Consider the following 19,573-nt stretch of genomic DNA (forward strand, 5'->3'; position numbering starts at 1 on the left):
GCAGAAAATCCAGTTACCTGCAAAGAGGGAGGATGGAGAGGGCGGGGGAGAAATGCTCTTTGCTTTCCGCCTGCAGCCTGGGTTCAGAATGCTGTCTGCTGGGGGACGGAGCTTGATGTGTCTGTTCTTTTGACATGCTCATCTGTCAAGCTGTTGTTCAGGCTTTGTGCAGTTTTGCGTGCACTTCACCCTGGCTTTCGGGTATAAAGTAAGGGCTGGCAGTGCATGAGGTATCTCCTCCAGCAGCACAAAAAAATGTGGCAGTGCGATGGCAGGGGCTACCCTGCCTGGCCCGCTGCTGTGTATGAATATATCTACCACCAGCCGCTCCCCGCGCACTGCAGGCTGTCCCGAAGGCCCGAATCCGCATTCTGCCTTTCCGCCCGCCTTCATCTTTCTCATTTTGCAGCTGGAAGCTGCCCACTTGTATTTATTTTGCTGGCGGCAGCAGCCCTCCCCACCCCGACTCCCACTCCGCGGGCTGTGTCCCCCGCGGGAAGGGGCTGCCCGTGCGCCCTGCCCGTTCCCTGTGCGGCGTGGAAGCGTGTTCCGCGTTACCTCCGCGGACGCGCTGCTCTCCACTAGCCCCCCCCTCCCTAGGTCCGGCCCCGTTTGGCCCCGGGGCGGGGCGAGCCCCCGGCGGCGGCGGCCGGCGATCACGTGGCCCCGGCAGCCCCGCTCCCTCCGCGCTCCGCCATGGCTGCGGCGGCCGCCGCCGGCTCCCTGCTCCTCTGCCTGCTCGGCCTGGCGCTGCCCGGCGGCAGCAGTGCGCTGCACACCAAGGGCTCCGTGCCCCTCGACGCCATCACCTTCTACAAGGTACGGCCCACACCGGCGGCGCTGCCGGGGGGGAGCTGGCGGACCGCCGCTCCAGGAGCACGGCGGCCATGTGCACCGCCCGCAACAGGCGGGCAGCCTCGGAGGGCCGGGGAGGCGGCGGCGGAAGGGGGGAACCGGGGGTGCGGAGCGGGCCACGGGGGCAACACCGCACCCCCCCCCCCCCCCCCCCAAATCCATCCATCCAGCACCGGCGTGGGGGAGCGCGCGGGGCGGGCGGAAGGGCCGGGGCGGTGGGCCCGCCGCGCTCAGCCAATAGGAGAGCGGCGGCCGAGGCCGGCAGCCAATCAGCGCAGTCCAAGTGGAGCCGGGGCGGCGGGGCAGCGCGGCGGCGAGGGGCGCGGGGGGCCCGGCCCGGCCCGGCCCGGCCCGGCCCGGCGGCACCAGGCCCCGCTGCCGCCGCGGCTCCTCAGGCCAGCGCCGGGCCGGCTCCCCGCGGCCCCGGCCGCCGGTCAGGGAGCAGAAGAGCCGCTGCCGGTGACCCCAGGGCAGGAGCGCGCAGGGGAGCGGGTCGGGGCTCACTCTACATGGGCCGGTCTCGCAGCTTTTTTTTGTTCATGAAAGAGAAAGCAACAGGCTTCCCAGACTGAGGTCTTGCAGAGGTATTCTGGTTTGTTTTTTTTTTTTCCTCCATTACATCGCTTCGAAATGAAGGTATATCTGGCAGGATTTTGATGTCAGTAGTGCTGTGCCAGGTGCCGAGGCCCAGCCCCAGGCAGATGGCGAGGCGCCGGTTGAAAGGGACTGGTCGGGTGGCGGGATTAAAGCCTGTGCTGCGGCGGCGGGAGCTGAAGAGACAACGATCAGCTGAGCCGTTTGAAAAGTGTCTGTCCTAAACACACCTCAGGCGTCAGCAAATGCTTCTTGCCACATGCCAGCCCCCTGCTTGATTTTTCTGCTGTGACAAAACCATTTTTGGTGTTTTCCACGCTCCGGCACTCAACAACCCTTAGGAGCTTCCAGCAAGAAGAAGAATTTGAAGTAATTGGCAGAATGCTGCAAGAGGGACTCTAAAAGACGAGCAGAAATGTCAAAGCAGCGAGACTCGCCATGCTCACTGCTTACCAGGACAGTAAATAAAGTGATCAGCAAGCTCAGGGCTGAAGATTTTGTTAGCTGTTGCAGGGAGCTGTTGTGTCAGTGCCTGAGCAGTGCTGGCAGTGCACTTTGTAGGTTGAGACCTGTGTTGCAATGTGGCTCTGTTCGCCAGAAAAAAGATTTTGCAAGGTCTTCTCCTGGAGGAAGGAAAAAAAAAAAAAAAAATCCCAAACCGGGTGACAGATTCCATTTCCAAGCTCATTTGAAAGGGCATTGTCTGAGCAGAGCAAAATACAGAAGCGAAATCAATTAAAATTTCCGAGCTCATTTGAAAGGGCATCATCCGAGCAGAGCAAAATTCAGAAGCAAAATCAATTAAAACAGGAATTCTCTGTTTACAGAACAGTTTACAAGCAGTACAGCACCTCCAGCGCCTCCGCTCCCTCCCCTCGCAGCGAAGAGCTGCAGTTCTCATGCCGGGACCCTTCTGAGTGACATTAGATTTGGCCTCTCTCCTCTTAATGTCCCACTGGAAATTGTTTAGCTGATTTCCCTCCAAGATTGTAATCAGATTTGCAATAAGCAAATCATGTATCATTAAAGGCATTATCAGATCCCCCAAACCTACCACGTCCCATCTTTATCATCTGGTGTAGGAATATGTACGCCCAAAGCTCAGTCTTCCCTCCACACTGGAGTGACTCATTTTTGAAAGGCCATAATTATAAAATTTCCCTTCTCCCTCTGCATCTACTCATTGCAAGGGAAAAGAACAAGCTAAAGCAACCTGAGGTGACTTGGAGATTGTTCAAGCCTGAAATGTTAAAGTTTTGTCTTTTTTTTTCTTCTTGTTTTAGGTAGTTCCAAAGCATAAGTTTGTCCTTGTGAAGTTCGATACACAATATCCGTACGGCGAGAAACAAGATGAGTTTAAAAAGCTGGCAGAGAGCTCAGGCTCCAGTGAGGATCTTCTGGTGGCTGAAGTGGGAATATCAGGTGAGGAACTCTGGACAGATTAGTGTGGTATGGGTTGGTGTGGAGGGAAAAAACTTCACTGCAGTTTCTGATGCAAACAGGCTCTGAGGTAATTCTGACAGTGAGAGCTGAGATGGGCCCGGCCCTGTCAGGCCAAAGCACGTGCTCTGGCTGGGCGCGGAGCTCTGCCACCCGCCACGAGCGTGGGAGTGAGTGCTGCTTATCTCCTCTCGGCTGGTTAGTGAAGTGACTCAGCCCACGCTCCTAAACTGGATGCCACCCTCCTCATTCATAGCACTTTTTGTCTTTATTTTTTTCTTTCCTTGCTGAGAGAAACCTTTTTGTCCATTTCTAGGGAACGGGCCTTAACAGAATCACGCTTTAGGCACAAGGCTGGTCAGACAAAGCATATGTGATGTGATTAATTCATTGTGGCAAACCCTCCGTTAATTGCTGGTGAAGCACAGAAAGTGGTCCTTGCGCTATGGCTGGTGTAACTTGATGTTCTTGTAATTGGCTTTAAGAGAAAAGAGTGGATCGCTGTCACCTTACTCGCTCTTGCTTTGTAGGTAGAACTAAGAATTTAAGCTTACAGGAATTGTCAAACTGGGAAGTTTCACCCACGCTGACATCTCTAAACACACATGGATTTAGCTAAGTAACATAGTTGAAATCTCTTCGTTATGTTTTCTGTCCTCAAGAGTAAATGCGATTTATGTAAAATGAGAAAATGTCTTGTAGCTTGGCATGCTGTCAGAACTAAAAGATGTAAGTGTAAACTCTCCGCACATAGATCAGGAAAAAAATCCATTTAACTATGAAACCAAACAAAAATGAATGGATAGAGGAAAACAAGGAAAAAAAAAAGGTGATTAATTCCCCATAAGGAGGCTGGGGTTTGTACGTAGAGGTCCTGCCGATGTCTTACGCTGTCACAGTCACAGCAAAGCACCATTAGAATCTTGTATTTTTCTTTGGAAAACCTAATGATGGTTTGCCTTGCACATACGATTTTCTGGGGTGTTTTTGTTTCCCCGTGTGGCATTTCCTGGCAAAGAAGTTATTAGGACGTGTTGAAACTCTGGAGACAAATATTTATCAGTTTGTGTAGGAGAGAATCCTAAATTAATTTTTTGTTTTGATTAACATGCTGTGCTTTTCTGTGTTTCGTTTTCTCGTGGCAGATTATGGTGATAAACTGAACACTGAGCTGGGAGAAAAGTACAAGCTGGATAAGGAGAAGTTTCCTATTTTTTACTTGTTCCAGGATGGTGACTTTGACAATCCCTTACCTTACAGTGGCCACATCAAGGCCGGGGCTATTCAGCGCTGGCTGAAGAGTAACGGCATCTATCTGGGGATGCCAGGCTGCCTGAAAGAGTACGACATGCTGGCCAGCAAGTTTGTGAGCACCACTGAGAAATCAGAACGCCAGTCCCTCCTGAAAAGGGGGCAAGAGAGTTTAGAAAAAACAAAGGAAACCGAGAAGAAGTCAGCTGAGCAATACTTGAAAATTATGAGCAAGATACTGGAGCAGGGAGAAGAGTTTGCTGCTAATGAAGTCGTCCGAATCACAAAACTGATCGAGAAGAACAAAATGAGTGATGGAAAAAAGGAGGAGCTCCAGAAAAGCCTCAATATCCTTGCTTCTTTCCTGAAGAAGAATAATGAAAAAGACGAGCTCTAATATGTCGGAGAACTTTGTACAAGCTGTGAAACACTGTCAAGAGTCCTAACCAGTTCTCCTTATGCAAGCAAACTTCCCGCTGACTTCAAGAGAGCAGCAGATTTCCTTCTGGTATTCTCAGTTTAGAAGATCAAGAGGAAGACATTCCTTAAAAACACAGTATTCTAAATGTTGGGAAAATCACCTTAAAGCAAGACACCAGTGTTGTGTAATACTATTCAATAACAGTGTTAAAGTAGAGGGAAAAAAAAAAAAGCACTAGATTGGCCTGAAGCACATTCCTGGTGGTTTTTACATCTGTTCTCTGACAAACAAATAACAAAATTCAGTCTCACATTCCATCTTACATGTTGTAAAAGGTACAGATCGGGTGCCCCTCACATCCCCACCTTTCCCTGTTCTTAGCATCCTTGGGTTTTATGCTCGTTAATCTACCCTTCCTCCTACCTTTTGTTTTCCCAATAGGGCTCCTTCTCTGAGCCTTGGTCTCCTTACCTGTTGTTGACTAAGAGACCTGAAGTTTCCTTTTTCTGCCTTCTTCAGTGGCTCCTGTCTCTGTTTGGCTTGGGTATCAGCCAGATGCTGGCAGGCACAGTGAAGACAGGTCCTCCGCGTATCAGAACTTGCCCCTCATCTTCTGGCCGGAGCAGTCGCCTCAGCAAACACTCTCCTGAAATCCTTAGTGGTACCCTGACAGAGTGAGTAATTTGAGCTCTGAGCAAGGGCAGAGTCTCCTTCAGGTGCTATTACACTTAGTCTCACCAGTTGGTGCAAAAATGTGTTTTTTCAGAGGTAAATTTGGGTGAGTTTTCTTATGGCTGAAGAGCACATGCAATGCCTGTGTGTTTTGCCCGTCCTTCCTGTCCAAGCTTCATTTCCCAGGTTCAAAATAAGGGGGGTGAGACCAATAAGGACATTGGAAAGTCTCAAGCCATAGTTAACACGAACAAAATATTTTCTCCAGCCTCCTCTTCCGAAGTGATTGACACTGTCGAACTAAAGCTGCATCAGCATCTGGTAGTTTTAAATATTTGAAAATGAAGTCTTGTAACAGGAAGCAGAAGAATTTGTGCCCTTAGAAGCCCCGTCTATAGAGTTTTAACGGAGATGCCTGGCCCAGGGATCAGGTCAGTCCTCAAAACTTGCTGCATGTGCTGTTCACGCTGTGTGGATTTAGACGGCCACTGGAAGATGCTGAACTCCTGATCAGGGTTATAGAGAGTTGAAAAAGAGAAACACCCGAGTGTTTTCCATTAAGACTATGCTTTAAGCTAAGCAAAACTGATTTCTGTGGGAGCTTTGCTGCCTTTTGAATCCTGGGGTGGGTACAAGGAAGCAGATACTGCTGTGAGGTAAAATGTATTAATAATGCTATAATTAAAAAAAAAAGTGGTTCCAGTTAATAGCCGCTTCTTAAACTGCTTTCTAGAGAAAGTGCTGCCGGTTTCAGTGGTTAGAGGGGAAGGCAAAGGCTGATCAGCCAGATGCCACCTAGAAGCGAGAAGCGGTGGGAGGGTGCCCCTCGGGCCCGGCGTTCTCTCCCCGTTTGGAGGGGAAGAGGCAGGACCCCAAGCAGGACGGGCACCGGGGGACAATCTCTACGAGGCCTGGGTGAAGACGCTTCCCGCTTGGCTCCTGAGGAGAGGAGCCGCCGCCGCCTCACGCCGGCCCCAGGAGCCTCCGAGGCGCTGAGGGCCGAGGCCGCCCCGCGCGCCCCCTCAGAGGCGCCGCCGCCGCCCCCCGCGCGCGCTCCTTAAAGCGGTTTCCCGCCCCCGGCCGCTAGTGGCGTCACTGAGGGGCGGGAAGCTAAGCAGGGTCGCTTAGGGTCGGCTCCTGGAGGGGTTCCCTCTCGCAGGGGTTCGCCCCCGCCAGGGCCCGGTGCTGCACCGTGGTAGGGATGGGCTACCGGCCCGCTAGCCCTGCTCTTCCCACGGGGCTCCTGCTCTCTCCCCTCCTCTACGACCGGGCGCTCCCCGTAGCCAGCTCCGACGGCGGGGGCTGGCCGCGGGGCGGGCCGGGCTCGGGGTGGCCCCGGGGCGGAGCGCGGGCGGTGCCCGCAGCCCCGGGAGCGGTGCGGCGGCGGCGGTGGGTACCCATGGCCCTCCCGGCAGAGGCGGCCCGGCTGGACGGGGGCTGGCAGGAGGTGAGCGACCCCCGCCGGCACCGGGACCCCCGGGGGCAGCGGTGGTCCCCTCCTTGCGCGTCCCTTCACCCCCCATCCCCGGCCAGCCCTTCCCCGGGCTCTGCCCCGGCGCCCCGGGCTGTGCCTGCCCGCAGAGCCCCTCGCGGGGCCGTGGGGTGCTGAGCTCCCACCCGTCCTTCTCCCCAGGTCTACTCGGCTCTCCAGTGGATACAGTTCACCATGGCCATGCTCAGGTACAACGCGCTGCTAGACCCCCGTCCCCGGGATGGAGTTACTATTGCAGCGACGATTTTCTCCAGGAAAAAAAAGAGAAATCGCTTATCCCAGCGAGGCAGATGCGCTCCCGTTCCAACCTGTGCTTTGTTTTCGCAGTGTTATAGGTTCCAGCTCAATTATTGCCTACGCCGTCTTTCAAAATGCAGTGCGGTCCCCCGAGGTAAGGTCTGAGCCGCCTTTTCCCTCCCTAAGTCGGGGTGTTGGTACCTTGCAGAGGGGTCACGCGTCTAGCAAAGACCCGTGTGGGTCAGGCACTCTGCTAGGAGCAGCTGCAGGTCTAAAGTGGTTAAACCTCGTTTAACTGCGAGGCAAGGGCTTGCCAAGAATTTGGCCCTTGGTCTGTGATAGGAGTTGAAGGGACTAACCTTGAGCTGTACCCACGCAGTGAGAAGCAGGTTCCTTAGCCCCACGCTTTCTGCTGCTCTGGGAAACTCCTGCAGTTGTTCCTGGAATGGGGATTTGTGAGTGTGTCCTTCTCTGGGGGGCAAAACGCCTGGAGGGCTGAGGAGGGCTGTGAACAAAGCCACTGAAGTGTGAATTAGAGATGCCCTTGTAGGAAATGTATTTACAGGTGTCGGTCTTTGGGCATCTCTGGGTAGTTTTTCCAGGCAGGTGCACCTGAGACAGCTCAAAGATGCTGCAGAGTTCAGACAACAAGAGGCCAGGCTGAAAAGCAGTTTGTTGTGCTGGGCTCTGCCATGGGGCTTTGGAAGATTCACCCTGGCCCCGTGCAGGAGCCACAAACCTTTCTAACGCTGAAGCAGCAGGACTCGGGTGCAAACTTCCCTCGGGGTGGGACTGTCCGCACAGATGTGACGTGAATGCCCGTCCCGAGTGCATCACACGTGCAGATCGTGTGTGCCTGGGGTATATCGGAGATGCTGAGCTGGCTGGCACAGTAACTGGCACAGTAACTCCAGACCTCCATCCTAAACCTGCCAGGTTTTTGCTGTCCACACACAGTCCCTCTGTCTGTCCAGGACTTCCTGGACACGGAGCTGGTCAGGGTGAAGCTGGGGTTCCTTGTCCAGGATTTGCAGATGTCTGGCAGCCCAGTCTGTGGACCACGCAGATAACAGGTTCCCACTAAGAGCAGCACGACAGTAGAGCTGGCAGCTGTGTTGTAACAAAGCTGTATTTGTACTTCCCTCGTCTTCACGGTGTACAAAGAACATTGGGTTTGATCTGCAGCCCAGAGAACAGGACTTTTAGGGAACGCAGTGAGTCATCCGCAGAGAAGGAAGGTGTGTAGTCAAGCTAACAACTGACATGTTGGATGAAGCAAGGTGGGGAGGAGAACGTGAGTCCAGGTTTGCAGGGGAAATTCACACCCCTTACAACATGCAGGGCAGTCTTGCTCCCAGGCAACCAGCCTCCTGGAAATGCTCTGCCCAGCACACAGAGAATGGGTTGCGGAGATCTCTGTGCGTTCCTGGGGAGGAATGAAGGCTGGGACTTCACCTTAGTGCTGGGATGGAAAACCTGCCTGAGCTTGTGCTGCACAAGGTGCCTATCAAAGGCTCCCTCTGCCACATCTCCTGCACCTGGAGACCTCCAGACATGGTTCTCTCCTGGGGTCCTCCACTCTGGTATGATACGGAGCTGGGTTTGGCAGGTGTCCTGATGTGACTCAGCAGCCTTAGCCCGTTTACTTCCATGTCTAGAAGTCTGCATTACTCAGGAGCCCTTGTGCTGTTAGTCATATGATGTGGCTGTGGCTTGAGAGCTGCTTGGGAGCCACACATGGCTCCAGGGCACAGATGGAGTCTTCCTGCTTGAGGGAGTCCAGCTGTTTCTGCTCAGATTATTTCTGCAAATCCAGATAGGAGGGATGGAGACCAGCTGGAGTGATTTGTCTGCATCAGGCTTCCAGGCTCTTGTTTTGCTGCCAGGGGAGATCTGCTGGTGGTGTTTCAAAAGCAGCAGAATCTTCAGTAACTTCCCCATTGCCTTGTCCCCGTGTTTCTGGTCTTAAGTGGAAATTTGTAAACAAAGGGGCTGGAAGAGATCCATATCAAAGCTTGCCACAAACAGCTTATTCCTTGAGTCATGAGGCTCCAGAGTAAAATGTTTAAAAATAAACAGCTCTGGAGGCTGGGAGGAGAACAATGTTATAAACACTTCCCCTCCTGCCCCCAGCCTAGGAAATCAAATATTGTGTTCTTGAAGCTTGTTTTCAGTCTCTACAGGGTCAATAAAACTCTTCAGCCTGAGCTGAATCATTCAGAAGAGATGATGGCAAGCAATGAACCAAGAATTTCCTCTGTCATGTCAACAGGTTTTGTGCAGGCAGATGTCCTGGGCAATGGCCAGACAGAGCAACATGTATGCTCCAGCCTGGCAGCTCATCTGAATCATTACGTCTTTACATTCCCTTCCTCTATTTTATAAATACCATTTGTTTTTTTTCTTTTTCCTTTTGCAAGTAAGAACCATGCTGCCTTTCACTTACCACTATGTCACCTACTTCTTTATTTAGGTCCATGCCAAAATAGTTCCTCAACCAAACTCGTGCCTTGCTCCAAGGACACTTCTTGCTAGGGAAAGGGGTCACCTGTTTGATTGCAAAAGTTGCTTATTTCGGTGCTCCTTGGTTTTAACCTGCCATGCTCACAAACTGGATGATATCCCCAGTCTGTCATGCCTGTGGCTGCCTGCGGGGCTTCAACTCACCATCAAGGAAAAGCCTGGTTAAAAAGACATTTGTAAAGGCAATGACCTACAAAGTAGCTCCAGATATTTAGTTAGAAACAGCAGTTTGATTTACTGTGTTGTTGGGTTGGATGGTACAGATGTGGAACTGGAGAGACAAGAATGTTTGAGGAGACAAATTCTGCAGAAGGCAGAGAACCCACTGCGCTGCTGTGTGGCAGGGGGGGGCCCAGGAAGACGTGAGGCAGATCTTCCTCAAACTATTCCATAAGGACAGATCTGGTTTGATCAGATCTACCTTACCACTTATCAGTCTTAATAAGCTCTTTCTCATTGCTCACAGGAACAAGACAAGTATCACACAACACCATGAGTGGCAGACATTTACTTAAAGGATGATATTGAGGCGAATCTCACCAAAAGCTCTGTTCCATGAAAAAAAAAATCTTAAAATCAAGGTCTCCCGAAGTGTTTCCATGCTGTGTTTAGCATTATAATTTCCTGTAGGGAAAAAAAAATGCCATCATTTTCTCTCCAGGATGCTGAAAATTAGGCACCAAAGACTACAATTAAGAATCTAGATAATTAGGCTGCTTTTTCAGAGTGTCTGCTCTCCCACTAACAACTTAAATGTTGGCCAGAATCTTGCACAAATGTTTTCATACAGTGTTTACAGTCCTTTTGGCCAGTGCATGCAAACTGGAAATGGGCTGGAAACTGCCATTAGAGACACGATTCTGTTCCAGCAAGATGCAGTGTGCAGCAGAGAGACTCACGGTGAAAATTAATCTGGCATGTAAAATAGATTCAGCCTTAGTCACCAACTGAAATGACGTGAAACGTATTGGAAAAATACTCATTTTAAGTTATTTCTGACCTGAGGGAGGGTTTGTGTTTACCAAAAGTTTGATTTCTCTATCAGTTGATTTAACAAATAACATCACTTCTCCCTGCCAACCTGTCCCATTCTGCAAAATTGTAACATTCGGGACCTTTGAGATATTTCCTGTAAGAGTTGATGCTTCTCTTGGATCCTGGGATGTTGCTAGTGGCAGAAAGGGTGATTAGAGCAGGGTATCTGCATTGAAACAGCTCCTGAGAGCCAGCATCAGCGTGGGTTTTGTGCGCAAGGAGAGCGGCTCATTCTACCAGAAGAGCTGGAGAACAAAAGCTCATTTAGATGACGGGGTAAAAGTGCTGCTGTAGGTGGTCGTGGGAGTGTTGTGACCATCGCTCAGACCTGCTGACCAATTTCACTTTTCCCAGGTTCGTCCCCTTTTCTACCTGAGCCTCTCCGACCTATTTCTGGGCATGTGCTGGCTCGCCGGAGCGCTTCTCTATAGCACGCCAACCTCCAAGCAGGATCTCATCTGCTATAACCTGCAAGCGACAGGACAAGTGAGTAGCCTTGGCGTCACCATTCGTGCTGTTCCCGTGCACCCTTCTCCATAATTAGCCACGCCGGTGATCAGAGTGTGGCCGTGGGGGACTGTTTCTAGAGAGGCTTTGGCAGAGACTCCTCTTGTGAACTTGACTTATTGGATCTCTTTGCCTTGTGTGCAAAACGGAGATAACGAGGCTTGGGTTTAGGCACATCTGGTTTGTGAGAGGCAATGAGGAAGGCAAAGAGAGCATGGGATTTTGTGGTTGCTGCGTTTGGGTTGCTTGTGTAAAGCGAGTAGATGGGTTTTAATCTATTTCCTGTTGGACCCGTGCCGACGATGATCTCTGCCGCTCACACGGCAGCTTTTCTATTCCTCTTCATGCTTCCTCCATCCTGGGCAGGAACAGACACATCCTGCGATTTGCTTGAGCTCAGACTTACAACATTACTCATATAAACAGCCCTGCTCTTGCTGACCTGGCCCTATCTTCTCTCAAACAATCCCAAGGATGCTCAGGGGCTGCTCTGTCAGCGCAAGCTCAGCCCCATGCCCCAGCGACTCGGCTGCTTTCCAGCCAATTCCGTGTGCTGGAGACTAATTGGAGTGAGTGAAACACCATTTTCCTGACAGTTTGCTTTTGTCTCACTTAAGTTCCCATTTCAGCATTAGGCTTTGCAGATCACTGCTCTCGAAAAGTTCTGCAGGATATGGCCAAGCTTGGGCCACAACGGTGGTTCACAAATGGTGACCTCTGAGCTTAACAGTTTCCTTTTAAAGGACCCACAAAAACGTGGCTGGGAAGAGCAAGTGGCTGTCGGGAGCCTTGATGTGTGTTGTGGGCTCGGGCAGCTCCCTGGGAGCAGGATGGTACCCACAGATGGGAACTGAAACATCCTCACATCTGAAGCTGGAGAGGCTCTCCCTGAACCTCGGGAGAGGGCAGGGAAGTCCCTGGGTGTGCGGTATGGAAGTGTTCGTGCTGGTGTGTACAGCCCAAGGTTGTTTCAGCAGCTGTTCTTGTGGATAAAACCATGATACTCGTGATGGTGAGAGCAGCTGTTCCACTCCTGGATTCTCTCTAGTTTCTCTGGCTCTGCTGTGGAAGCACCGCAGTGTGTTTATGTCGAGAGAGGGAGCAGTGGGGTGGGAGTAACTTGGCCACTTGGGAATGATGCAGGACAATATCAAAGATATTTTTTAGATGATAGTACAGAGGAAAATGAGAAGACTCAAACCATGACAGCTTGGGAGAGGCTTTTCAGAGCTGTCAGGTGGAAAGAGCATGTGGGACTGAGGCATTTCTGAGCTGTTTCCCTTGCAGCTTTACCTGGAGAACATTTCTTAATGTTGGTGTGATCTTTTTATGGCCTGGAGAAGACAGGCTGCTCTGCTAGAGGAGAAGTAGGTTGGATATAGACAATACGCCATCATTTCTCAGCAGAGACACTCGGAGCATGCTGTACTCCCATCATTTCTGGCTCTTTCCTGCCCTTGCTTTTCCAGCCTGTGGCTGTGCTTCTCAGGGACACCAGCAAGGGATGGGGGCAAGGTGGGAGCTTTGCTTTCACACTGGGAAAGGCAATGTGGGTAGGCAGAGCTGGCCTCAGCCCCATGGGGGACAGTCAGGAGGCTGTGGTGGGGTGTGTAAGGTGCCTGCCACATCCTGACCTCAGCCACGGGGCCACTGGGCTTTTGTCCTGCGTGCCACCAGCAGCCCAGCCCCGGCAGGAGGACTGCCAGGGTGACAGAGCCAGCTTGGGTCTGGCAAGAGCTGTTGCTGTTGCTGCTGTTTGCTCTGGAAGAAATTAAAACAAATGAAGCACTTGCCATAGCAACCGTGCCCGCACGGTGCACGTGACGCGGTGCAGGACACCTCCTTACTAAACACCCCAGCAATGCCCTTGCCTGGTGGGAACACCTTGTGCGTAAGTAGGAGCCAGTAACAGGTTTAACCAGCAGCTTCTGCAGAGTATAAGTGATCTGTAACCGAATGAAAGGAGTAAATGTCTCCTGGCCCCATTCTGCCCACGCTGAGCGGGGAAGTCTCTCAAGGGTTGCATTTCTGGGCAGGTTCTTTGCACACAAACACCTAGAAGATGTAAAATGCACTGACCGACAAGGGTGAGGACAGGCTCAGGGCTGCTCGGCACTGGTGTTTGCAGGTGGCAGCCCTCAGCGAGCCTCACACCACAGGCCATGGGATGTGGTTGTCTCAAGGGATTGCCTTAGGAGCAGGACAACATTTTGCTTTATTCAGCCTATTTACAGTCACTTTATCACCAAGGGCTGACGTTACAGCAGGTGGAACTCCCCCAGCATCCATACTGTGTTGTAAAGCAGGAGATCGCTTTGTTTCTTGGACTTTCCCTGTTTCAGCCCCAGACTCTTGGTTGATACTAAATGTAAATACCGCTCCCTTCTGCTGTCCATTGACTTTGTTCTCTCCTCCTCCCTGCCTTGCATTTGCATTACAATAATGAAGTTCAAAACAGGGATTGTGGTTATAATTGCACAATTCCCCCACATTCTTCCAGTTCAGTTCCAGTGGCCTAATAATGTCCTGGCAGGCTCCGCTCACGCTGGTGAGCACAATGAGGAGCCACAGAAGCGTTATAATGAGGGACTCTCATGTCTCCCAGCCCCTGCTTTTATCTCCTCATGGTGAGTGCTGCAGGGCTGTTCGCAGCCCCAAAGCTGGAGCTCAGGAGAGCAGAACTCCCTTCGCTTTCTGCTGGCAACTTTACAAGTGGCTTTTGGTTCCCTCTTCCAAAAAACAGAGGCAGTGCTGACATTTTGTGAACCTCTCTAAGGCATTTTGAAGTGCAAGAGAATGGTCTTTGAGGGCTGTTTTGATGACCTTCCCTGGAGGTAATTGAAGAAGGGCAACAAACCCTCATTAAACCTTGCCTAATGAGCTGGAAAGTCACTGTAATATTCCTGCTGCAATGTAGCAGCCCCTTGGACTCAGCCTCTTCAGTCAGCCAAGAGCATTTGCAACCTCAGTGAAGGAGGCCGAGGTTATTTAGTGACTACTTTCCCAGACTTGGGTGATATCAGGGCAGCAAACCGGTGCTCTGTGCCTCTTTGGCAAAGGATAGCAAATCCACATAAAAATTCACTTGTCCAGCCCTTCCTCTTTGTCTTTGCCACTGAAGCATGTGTTTCCTGTAACAAACACAGCACACGCATATATAGAGTATGATTAGGCAGCGCTGTTTATACTTGACTGCCTGGAGCAACCATGGATTCAGAAGGAAATGCAAGAAAGATTTGAGTGGGTTTTTTACAGGAGATTTTAGATATTTGGCCTCGCTTCAAGTTGGAATCCAGGACTTGGAAATTCCATGGGAAACAGTGTTCTGTATCTTTTCTTTCCTCCTTTTTCCCCTGAAGAGAAAAGGGCGATGTTAGCTCAGGCTTAGTGCAGGTATTCTCTGTGCCCACTTTCCTCATTAAATATACTATTGTTTTGTGTTTCCGTGAATTCACTGTCTAGTGAGCTCATTATGTGACAAGCAAATCTAAGTGCCACATCTGTGTTGTATTTCCTAACAGAGGTAGCGTAGAGAAGGTCCAAGTGCTTTTGAACACTTTATTGCCAGGATTTGGGCCAAAAAATGAGCCAAGTCACAAAGATTTGTATTTTTAAGCCAGTCTGCTGTCACTAGTTCTCCTGTCCCTGGTTTGGGGCCAAAGTGAAGCTGCCTTTGTGTGGTCTGAGGTGGGAACACCTCCTCTACCTGGCTCTTTCCAGCTGGAAACCCAGTAGACATGAGCACAGGGGCTGTGTCAGGACCCTCACCTTTGGCAGTCCAGTACGCTGTTTAGCATCCTGTCTCTGGCCCACGGGCTTTGGGTTCATCAGCCATGAACTAGAAGTGCTACAGGAACTATTATTATAGGACTGAAATACTGTTTGCATTTCTCAGATATTCTACGTGGCTTCTTTTCTATACACTGTCAACTACACCTGGCATCTGTACATGGACCTAAAGATGAAATACAATCAGAACCTTTTCAGGATGCCCCCCCAGGTGAGTAGGACCGATGGGCAACAACTGTTGGGTTCCAAGGTCTAACTGTGGGGTTTAGGAGGTGCATGTGTAACAGGATATCTCACCGCAAATTCACTGTATGAATTGACTTATCTTGCCCACTGAGGTCAGCAGAATTACTGCTGGGTCTGCTGTAGCATCTCAGCAGAAGATTAGGCTTGCAAGACTAAAGCAGACAAAGGCCAGTGGCAGTGTACGTCTCAAAGCAGAGAAGGCTCAGAACTGGATATTGGTGAAGTTGTTATGCAGTTAGAACAGCAGTAATTTGCACCAGCTGAGTAACTGGTTTGTTGCTGTCACTGCCTTCTGCCAGTGCACGGCAGAGGGGACAGGAAAGCAGGGGGGGCCTGGGCAGCCTGGAACTGAGAACTGACAATTTCTGTCCTTCCCAGGTGTCATACAGCGTTTGAGAGCATCAGTAAGTATTGTAAGAATTTGAGAGAGTAGGTGTGACAGGGGTGAGCTAGTGATAAAAGGACCAGTTGGCTCTGTGAACAGTGGCCAGTCCTCACTTCATCATCGCTGGCCTTTACAAAAGCCCTTTGGGGAACCAGTGTAATCGCTGGGAACCAAGGAACAAGGACGTAGTACTCAGAAAAATACTCTCTATGTCGCAGGCTAAACAAACACTTCACAAACCGCATGACTAAAATCTCTCCTTGCAGTTGTTTCATTCCTCACCCCTGGCTAAACACTGAGGCTCCCCATCGCTGTAACCAGGGTGTTGTTCCTGATGTGTTGCTGCAAGAGGACGGATTCCTTACGTAGCTCTTCACGTTGAACCTATCAGCCCCATTTCTGTATATAGCCTTTTCCTTCCTCAGACATTTGCAAATTTACACAGCAAACTTTGTATCCCAGATATTCCATCCGTCGGTTTGGGAGCAGCAGGCTGGGCAGATCAGTCTACGTTTCAAGGGCTCTTGTCCCCAGGGTTTGGATCCACTTGTAGGACTGGTTTCCTTCTTGCTGGACTCCCATTCAAAACACAACACCTACCTTAATTCCTCACCACTACAGCTGTGCCCACGGTGTATTGCCATAGCTGGTGTGTGGATCCCAGCTGCCAAAGTACATTTTCTGGTGAGCTGAGACCAGGACACTCCAAATCACCTCATTTCTTCACCAGAACATGACGTTTCTGAGGAACAGGGCCAGGTTAAGTGAATAAGCAATACAAAAAATGAGTAAGTTACACCAGAGTGCTCATCAAGTGCCTGCTCCTTGTCCAGTTCCAAGTTCCCTTCTCAAATCCTCTAGTCTTGAAGGAGAACAAGGCCGTAGGAGGGTGGAAGCATTGGTTGTTTCTGGTGCAAATCAGCACAGACTGAACTGGGCGGTGTTGATTCAGTGCAAAGCGGAAACAAACATTTGTGCTCAGTCTGGGGATTAATCAGCATTTGAAGAGTCCTCAGCTGCTGAAGTGCTCCCTGGGAGCTGGTTCCTGTGAACCGGTGGCTGTACGGAAACGATCATTTCATTGAGCTCTTTGGATTTTGCAGGTTGTAGATTATGCGAGTTGCGTTGGCCGAATAGCAACAATCTCGTCTAGGTAAGATTTAATTCTCTCTGGCAGAATGATGTGGTTTTGGTAAACTGTAGTGTGCTGATCTCTGCTTCCTACTGATTTTGAAGCAAGTTTTACTAAAACCTGTAAAGCTCATCAGTCAGAGCAGAGTGACCTAACAAACTCAGAGTAAGAGGTTTTGGGTGTAAGGGCCTTTCTCCGACCAAGTTAGTTATAACTGTATTAATGATGTGTAGTTTTCCAGAAGGTGCTTCCTTCACCAATGTATTGCCTGCATGAATGAGAGTGCAGAAGTTAGCAAAGCTGATAAAATACTCTTCCAGAGCAGTATCAGTAAAAACAATGTTTAAGTCCTCTATAGTGACAGGAGAAAAACCAAGTAGTGTTTGGTTGGGGATGGGAGCAGTGCAGTGCAATACCTAATAGCTGTGCCACTGTCATTTCTCCTCTTAGCCTGATCCCTTTCCTTCTCATGGTGCCTGTGTTTTGCCTGGGCAACAGCAGTAATTGCTACCAGAACTTCAGCCAGAAGCATGGGTAAGCTTCCTGCGTCTCTGAAACAGCCCCACTGCTTATGACTCCCAGCAGGAGCTCAGGCTCTTCCCTTTCTCCCCGCAGATGTCTCTTGATGCACACAGAAATAGCCGTGCCCACCAACGAGCCACAAACCCTGAGTGGCTCTGTTTGCCGTGCGATGCATTTCTATGGCATTGGGGTCTTCCTCATTTCCTTTCTGATCAGCTTCATAGCCATTCTGGTAAGAAACATAGTCCTTGTGCACTAGATGTTGCACCCAGATGATCAGTGTCAGAAGATTTTTTTCCCCTTTTCATCTTTACATCTTTGCTTAGATGGTACCGGAGGCCAGGCAATGGCAGGGGAAGAGCTGTGTGGTGCTGCTTCCCTTTTGGAAGGAGTGGGAGGGGAGAGAAAATATCACTGTGCCACCATATAAATCCATCTGGAGCCCTGTGTTCTGTCAACCCACCCCAAAAAGGATTTAGCAGGTAGAAAGGCTCAGAGCATGGCAGCAGAGATCATGGGTCAACAAGAGCCCAAATCAATTCAGTCTTCAGTTCAGAAAAGGTCACGTCTGCCCCAGGGAGCACACTGTTGCGTGAAAAGGTTTGATAGATTGAAATGGGATACCCTGTCCTAGATGAACAAGCCAGATGAGAGCATGTGCACGAAGTACGAACAGTGACGTATGCTTGTTCTTTTTTAGGTTGTACTCAGTCAAGCCCGAGGTTTGTACAAAAGGTTTGTAAACGCCACAGGATTCCTGGGGGATCAGCAGTGGGCCATGATTAAGACAGTAGAGCAACGAGTGATTTTTTACCCCATTGCATTCTTCTGCTGCTGGGCCCCAGGTGAGCAGCGAGCTGAGTTACCCTCACAACATTCCCCTAGGACACAGTGCCTGGCAAGGAAGCTCCGAAGAGGTGGGGTTAAAGCAATACCCTCTTGTCCATCCCTTTTCACAGCTGTCCTCCTTGGAATACTGAAGCTGACTGTTTCAACAAACAGCAAAATCTACATGGCTCTTCTAATTCTCCAGGTAAATGACTTCCTCTGCAACCTCCTGGGTTTTGCCTTCTCTGCTTGAACAGGCATATTAGTGTCTGCCTGCTTCTTGTCTCCACTGGACAAAGCCACAAAGATCACTGCTCTGTGGGCCTAAGTCTGATTTATGCTTCTGGTTGGCAAAGATCTTTGTTAGTCATTTTATGTTTTTCACAGGCTTGAAAAGGTCTCAGTAACCAAAATCACAGCATCATGGAAATTGTAGAAAATAGGACTAGAAAGGATCCCCAGAAATCAGTGAGGTTTTTTTCCCTTTCTGTGAAAGTCTCTGAATGCAATTCCTCCACAACACTTGTCCAGCTCCTTGCTGTGCCTGAGGCAGCATTTAGCAAAGATTATTAAAATAACCACAAGATTCCTGTATCACATGGGGGTGCAGATAGATATAATCATGCTGGAAGTGGGAGGCTTGGCGTGATGGGCCGGGTTTGACAGCCGGGTCTGGGGCCGTGGAGTGCTGTGCTGTGCTGGCTGACAAGAGACCCCCTCATCTCCCCCGTGGTCCCCCCCAGGCTCTGACAGCGGCTTCCCAGGGGCTTCTGAACTGCATCGTCTACGGCTGGACCCAGCACATCTTCCTCTCCCTCAAACGCAACGCCTGCCGGGACGTTGACACTCAGACCCCTCTCTTGCGCTCCCAGAAGAAGTTTTACGCCAGCACGCTCCCCGCCAGCCCGCCGGACGCAGAGGGGTCCACGTCCACCCTGCTCTGACAAATCCCTGCATCGACAGAGAACAGGCAGCGTCCTAACAAGGGCTCGTCGTGTTTTAGCAATCTGCCTGCTGCGAACTGTCTTGCCAGCAGCGAAGTTAGCTGTAGTGCTGGAGGAGCCTGAGCAGGTCTGTCAGACACAGACACTTCAGTGAAGATAGTTATTTATTTTACAGGTTTGTATGGACTGTAAATGGATTCTTTAAACATGGTAAATCTTTAGTACAGACTTTCTCCTTATGGAAATATCTCTAGAAATGCAGCAAATTATATGTAACAGCTCGAGATCTGGTACGGCCCCTTTGAGGGCAGGTGGTCAAAGGATGTTTTACTTCTCTACGTATTTGTCATTACAGATTAACAGTAAAGCAAAAGTGAATATTTTTCAATTTCTGACTTTTAATTCACTATAAAAATAAGAACACATACCATACTAATAGCCAACTGCAAGGAATGAAAAATTGCAAAGTAGCATAAAATAATCAGCCCCCACTTCCATGCCTCGACTTTTCGCACGTTTCCCTTCTGTCCTTCGTGCCAACTCCCGCTCAGCTACGATACTCAGAAAAATAAGTTTCTTCAACGCAGTGGAGCATCTCTCATGAACCAGGTGAGCAGGACTTGGCTTGAATCTGTCTGTACTCTTCTAGGGACACCCTGACAGCAGCACAGGCGGGACCAAGCGGCACATTAAATACATC

General features: G+C 50.3%; 2 protein-coding genes across 2 annotated transcripts; both read left to right on the forward strand.

Moving 5' to 3' along the window:
• The first annotated feature begins 635 nt into the window (after window positions 1-635).
• ERP29 (endoplasmic reticulum protein 29) lies at window positions 636-5,940 on the forward strand. The gene is made up of 3 exons (XM_074844234.1): window positions 636-819; window positions 2,733-2,871; window positions 4,035-5,940. The coding sequence occupies exons 1-3, from the start codon at window positions 697-699 to the stop codon at window positions 4,535-4,537; spliced, it is 765 nt and encodes a 254-aa protein (XP_074700335.1). The 5' UTR covers window positions 636-696; the 3' UTR covers window positions 4,538-5,940.
• A 646-nt stretch (window positions 5,941-6,586) lies between these two features.
• Window positions 6,587-19,261, forward strand: TMEM116 (transmembrane protein 116). The gene is made up of 11 exons (XM_074844379.1): window positions 6,587-6,680; window positions 6,867-6,913; window positions 7,053-7,116; window positions 10,875-11,006; window positions 14,923-15,027; window positions 16,551-16,600; window positions 17,030-17,113; window positions 17,195-17,333; window positions 17,802-17,946; window positions 18,061-18,134; window positions 18,673-19,261. The coding sequence occupies exons 1-11, from the start codon at window positions 6,633-6,635 to the stop codon at window positions 18,871-18,873; spliced, it is 1,089 nt and encodes a 362-aa protein (XP_074700480.1). The 5' UTR covers window positions 6,587-6,632; the 3' UTR covers window positions 18,874-19,261.
• The last annotated feature ends 312 nt before the right edge of the window (window positions 19,262-19,573 follow it).

Source organism: Strix aluco, chromosome 18, assembly GCF_031877795.1.
Source record: "Strix aluco isolate bStrAlu1 chromosome 18, bStrAlu1.hap1, whole genome shotgun sequence".
Classification (NCBI taxonomy): Eukaryota; Metazoa; Chordata; class Aves; order Strigiformes; family Strigidae; genus Strix; species Strix aluco.

Excerpts from the sequence above, each read along its gene's own strand:
- ERP29 (XM_074844234.1), top strand. The coding sequence starts at position 697 with ATGGCTGCGGCGGCCGCCGCCGGCTCCCTGCTCCTCTGCCTGCTCGGC. Across the intron at positions 820-2,732 it reads ACGCCATCACCTTCTACAAG|GTAGTTCCAAAGCATAAGTT; the intron begins GTACGGCCCACA and ends TTCTTGTTTTAG. Across the intron at positions 2,872-4,034 it reads GGCTGAAGTGGGAATATCAG|ATTATGGTGATAAACTGAAC; the intron begins GTGAGGAACTCT and ends TTCTCGTGGCAG.
- TMEM116 (XM_074844379.1), top strand. The coding sequence starts at position 6,633 with ATGGCCCTCCCGGCAGAGGCGGCCCGGCTGGACGGGGGCTGGCAGGAG. Across the intron at positions 6,681-6,866 it reads TGGACGGGGGCTGGCAGGAG|GTCTACTCGGCTCTCCAGTG; the intron begins GTGAGCGACCCC and ends CCTTCTCCCCAG. Across the intron at positions 17,334-17,801 it reads TCAGCTTCATAGCCATTCTG|GTTGTACTCAGTCAAGCCCG; the intron begins GTAAGAAACATA and ends GTTCTTTTTTAG.